This window comes from Trypanosoma conorhini, assembly GCF_003719485.1.
Source record: "Trypanosoma conorhini strain 025E chromosome Unknown Tco_14.4_contig_00269, whole genome shotgun sequence".
NCBI lineage: Eukaryota > Euglenozoa > Kinetoplastea > Trypanosomatida > Trypanosomatidae > Trypanosoma > Trypanosoma conorhini.
The window spans coordinates 1-4,505 of NW_021704353.1; the positions used below are offsets into that span (position 1 = coordinate 1).

General features: G+C 63.3%; 2 protein-coding genes across 2 annotated transcripts, besides 8 other annotated features; both read right to left on the reverse strand.

Moving 5' to 3' along the window:
• The first annotated feature begins 97 nt into the window (after positions 1–97).
• Positions 98–124: a microsatellite.
• An 87-nt stretch (positions 125–211) lies between these two features.
• Positions 212–239: a microsatellite.
• Positions 240–668: 429 nt separating this feature from the next.
• Positions 669–710: a microsatellite.
• Positions 711–824: 114 nt separating this feature from the next.
• On the reverse strand, positions 825–1,706 carry Tco025E_04931 (uncharacterized protein; the record flags this gene model as incomplete). Its single annotated transcript, XM_029371836.1, has 1 exon — positions 825–1,706. The coding sequence occupies one exon, from the start codon at positions 1,704–1,706 to the stop codon at positions 825–827; it is 882 nt and encodes a 293-aa protein (XP_029228089.1).
• A 14-nt stretch (positions 1,707–1,720) lies between these two features.
• Positions 1,721–1,752: a microsatellite.
• Positions 1,753–2,058: 306 nt separating this feature from the next.
• Positions 2,059–2,090: a sequence feature (G-rich).
• Positions 2,091–2,260: 170 nt separating this feature from the next.
• Positions 2,261–2,300: a microsatellite.
• Positions 2,301–2,452: 152 nt separating this feature from the next.
• Positions 2,453–2,492: a microsatellite.
• A 16-nt stretch (positions 2,493–2,508) lies between these two features.
• Positions 2,509–4,152, reverse strand: Tco025E_04932 (uncharacterized protein; the record flags this gene model as incomplete). The annotated part of the gene is made up of 1 exon (XM_029371837.1): positions 2,509–4,152. The coding sequence occupies one exon, from the start codon at positions 4,150–4,152 to the stop codon at positions 2,509–2,511; it is 1,644 nt and encodes a 547-aa protein (XP_029228090.1).
• A 311-nt stretch (positions 4,153–4,463) lies between these two features.
• Positions 4,464–4,502: a microsatellite.
• Positions 4,503–4,505: the final 3 nt, after the last annotated feature.

The window sequence follows — 4,505 nt, forward strand, 5'->3', positions numbered from 1 at the left end:
AGGAGAGAGAGGGTTTCGGGAGAGGGGTGGAAACGCGAAGAAACAATAACGCGCCTTGCCTCCTCATTTTGCCCCAAGTTTATTTTTCCCTTCCCCCTTTTTTTTTTGCTTTTTCTTTTTTATTACCCACATGCGGCCACGCATGCCTACTGGGCTGCGTCGTGCCGTTTTGCCACGTGAACTGCGGAGGACAACATCCGCTGCCACGCCCTGTTTGTTTGTTTGTTTCTTTTTTTCTTCTTCTCTTGAAGCCTGCTCGCGTCACACCTCCACCCGGTTAACGGCCCACAGGCACGGAGTTCATCGGCTGCCGCCGCTCGCGCAGAAGCCGCATTTCTTGCAGCATAGGGATCACCTTGTGGCGCATCCACCAGCGGTCCACGCACGTCCCCACCACCAGCGCCGCGCCAGCCATGCAGGCCCACAGGACGGCGAGGCTGATAAAGTGAAGCACATCAAACGTCATGGGTTCCCCCACCTTCCTTTGTGTGTTTGCTTGCCTGTTGAGGCGGGCGCGGTGGGCGTCAAGAGCCGGCAAGTTTACAGAGAAAGGCAGAGAAAGAAACATAAAGGGATAAAGAGTGAGGCTCAGACACCTTGGCGCCTGACGGACCGTGCCGCTTACATTCGGCAAGGAGGAGGCCAGAATAAAGAAAATGCAGCTCAGCCACGCACACACACACACACACACACTCAGTCACTCACGACACTTCCACCGAAGTTGAAGGGGACATGGGGTGAGAAGGAGGTGACGCAATAAGTGGCGGACGCGCAGCCCGTAATGCTGCCAGCTGCAGTCGCGGCCGCCACAGCGCAACACTGCCTCATTGCTGACCCAGAAAGTTCAGAGCGGAGATGAGCTGTTTTCGCGCCGTGGCATGGTCGTAAAACTGCAGCGCACTCACCGCCTGCTTGGCACACTTTTGCGCATTGATCATGGCGTCCATTGAGGGACCGCCGCCGCCACTACTGCCACCGGGCGCCGTCACGGACGCGGGCGGCGCCGGAGGGCGGAATGGCTCATACGGCGGCGGCGGCGGCGAGGGCGTGGGATTTGGGGCAAACGGCTCTGGCGGCGGGGGCCGCAGCTCCGCCGCGGGAAAGAGTGGCTGCTGCTGCTGCTGCTGCCGTGCCTCTTTAGCGTCACCCGCGTCGTCAGAGGCCGCCTCGCCGCCTCCCTCCGACGAGGCCGCGGCGGCGGCGTTGGGGCTTTCGTACGGTGTGCCGCTCTCCAGCGCCCGCTTCATGCGCACCGCGATGTAGCGGGCGTAGTCGCGCCGCTTCGCCGCGATGGGGTCGAGCTCGCCGTTCTCAGCGAACTGCCCCGTGGCATCCAGAAGGATGGAGGCGGTGAAGAAGAGCCGCACGAGGCCCATGTCCGCCGGGGCCCCGCCGCGCTCCGCGTCGTCGGCCCGCGCAAACAACGCGAGCGCCGTCTTTGTCAGCACGGTGCGGCCGTCCGCCTCGGCGACCGCCGGCCCGAGACGCTGCTTGTCGCCCTCCAGGGCCTGGAGGAGCTGGCGCAGGAACTGCGTGCCGGCGTGGTCCTCCTTCCGCCGCTGCCGCAAGGCGAGGTTGGCGACGTGCGTGCGCAAAAAGTACGCGACGACGGGCTGCAGCTTTTCAAACTCGTCCGCCCGCTGCAGGTACGGGCGCAGCGTCGCCACCCAGTGCTCCGGCACACTCTCGGTAAGCGAGGAGGACATGTGTGGCTGTATGAATATATATATATATATGAATAAATATATATATTTCGATGTGTATGTGTACAGAAATGCGTAGGGCTGCGTGTGCGCTCCCTCGGCGGGGGAGGGGGGTCCCGTGTGCGACGGGCGGGGACAAGAGGCAAGGGAGCGGCGCCGCCACTCACAGCAGAAGACAAGAGCCGTGCAACTGAGCCCCAAATGGGAGACACCACGACTCCCAGTCCCACTTTTCTTTTTTTTCTCTCTATCTCTCGCCACACACACACACGCGCAGAGGAGAAAAAAAACGATGAACAAAAATTTACAACGCCTCTGAAAATGTGTAATGAAGACAGGTGGCTCACGGTGAGGGGGGTGAGGGAGAGGGAGTGAAAGGGGGAAGGGGCCATCCACGCTTCCTCCGCACTGTGCCACCCCCCCCCCCCCCACCAGGCGCAACAAATAACACACACAGAGAGAGAGAAAAAGAGAGAAAACAAAGTCATGCGCCCCTCTGCTCACCCAACAGCAAGAAGGAAAATGCGTCCATAATGACACACACGCACGCAAGCCGTTATATACATATACATATATATGTATGTATATGTAATGTATGGGCGAAGCGGGTATCTATGCGGCAGACGACTCGACAAGGTGCCTATTCTTTTCTCTTTGCTTGTACACCACCTCTATAATGCCGTTCGGAATGGCATGGGGGAGGAGGAGGTTATATCGCTGACTCACCCCAACTGCACCAGCACGCCGCCTTTCTTTTTTATTTATTTATGCGTCTATTATTTTTTATTTTTCACGCTACACTTCCTCAGTGACGGAGCATTCGCCGCTGACGGGCCGCACGCTCTCTTCGCAGCGCCGCCTTTTCCTCTTCGATGCGCCGGAGTTCATCCACTTCTCTCTCTGTGCGCAGAATGGCACTGCGTACGCGGGCGAGACGCTTGTTCATGGCGTAGTACTTGACCTCACAGCCGTGATCGTGCCGCCGTGCCGCAGTGTTGACGAGCGTGAAGGCGAGCCGTTCCTCCTGCATTTGCAGGATCCGCAGCCGGGCGTTGGGGTCCTGCGGGAGCGCCGCGTCTCCCACTTTCTCCTCACTCGTCGCACGTAAAGAAGCGGGAACAACAGCAAGGGCGCTCACGCGGTTCCCAGGAGGTGTGCCGCGGCTAAACAACGCCTCCGCTATTTGGGAGCTGTCATTGTGCCGTCGCCATTGCGGCTGCAGCTGCGGCTGCTGTGGCGGTGGTGATGCATAATTTGCTGCGGCGCCGTGGCGGACGCGGGGCGCGGGGGAGGCCCCCCCGCCGCCGTCTAGCGCAGGTGGACGCCGTTCCTCGTTGCTGCCCGTACTGCTGCAGCAGCTGCTGCTGCTACTGCAGTGGCTGCCCGCACGTTCCTCCCGCCACGCACGCCGGCGCTGCCGCAAGGGCGGAGGACGCGGCGGCGGCGCTGTCGTGTGGGGGCTCTGCCCGTGACCTCGCCGCTCGCGCAGGGAACGCCGCGTTGCGCCGCCGTCGCGGCCTTCGCCGGCGCGGAGCGCCACGGCCAGCAGCGGGGACACCGCCTCCGCGATGCAGAGCGAGAGCTGCTGCACAACCTCCCCCTCCGGCTCAAGCGGGTTCCCCGGCGGCAGCGCAGCCGCCTCATCCGCAGCCTCCGGCATCCCCAGGCCGTGGCGCAGCAGCGGCGGCAGCTGCTGGTGCTCCTCGAGGAAGTCGGCGAGGGTCGCCTCCGACGGGTCCGCCTCGAAGCGGGCGAAGGCGTCGTCCAGCCGCCACAGCGCCGCCCGCACCTCCGCGCGTAGGTGGGCAAAGTACGCCGACCACAGCCGCCGCATCATCTCCAGAAAGCGGGCGGCGGCGTCCGAGGCCGTGAGCGCGAGCGACGCGGTGAGCCGCTCCGCCATCACCGCTTGGCCTGCCGAGGGCGATTCTGCCGCCCGCGGCGATTCCTCCTCCTCCTCCTCCTCGTCGTCGTGGTCACTGCGACGGCCGCCACACAAATTCGCCTCCGCGTCACATTCGGTCTCCTGCTTTGCGGCCGCGTCGCTGCCGCAGCCGCGTTCACGTGGTGTCCCGCTTTCGCCCTGCCGCGGTGCATCATCCCCCTCGTTGCCGTCCTCACTGTGCCTGCCGGGCGCGGTCGCTACTGCGGCTGTGGCGGCCTCCTGCGACGGCCCCAGCGGGTCCTGCAGCAGCTGCACCAGTCGCCGGCGAAAGGCATCGTCCTGCAGAATGTCACGCACGCCTGCGGGCGCCCGCCCGCTGCTCCCCTCTGGGCGGCGTGCCGTGTCTGTCACTCCCTCGCCGGGCACCGCGTCGTCGGCCGCCTCCGCCGCTGGCAGTTGTGTGTAGAGCCGAAACAGCAACTCCCGTTGCGCGTCGTAGGCGCGCGTGTAGCGCCGCAGCTGCTGCTCCAGCCGCTGCAGTCGCCCCTCACATACCGCCTCCATCGCCGCTGCCTCCTCACACGCCTCGGCCGCAAGAGGTAACGGAGGCAGCACGGGCCTATTTGCTCCCCCCTCCCCCCTCCACACACACACACACCCACCCCAAGAGAAATAATGTGTCGTCCTCCACGACTTCGCTTCTCCCTCTCCAGGGAAACGGACAGAAACAACGGGGATACAGGAGCGGGCACACAGTGATGCGTGCATCGGCAGTCCCAAGATGCAGAGGAGGACGGCGTGAGTGCGTGAGACAGAGAGAGCGCGCGATAGCTGCTCACGGTTCTGTCCATTTGTGCCGAGGCTCGCACGTACACAGAGAGAGAGAGAGAGAGAGAGAGAGAGGAGAGAGAGAGGAG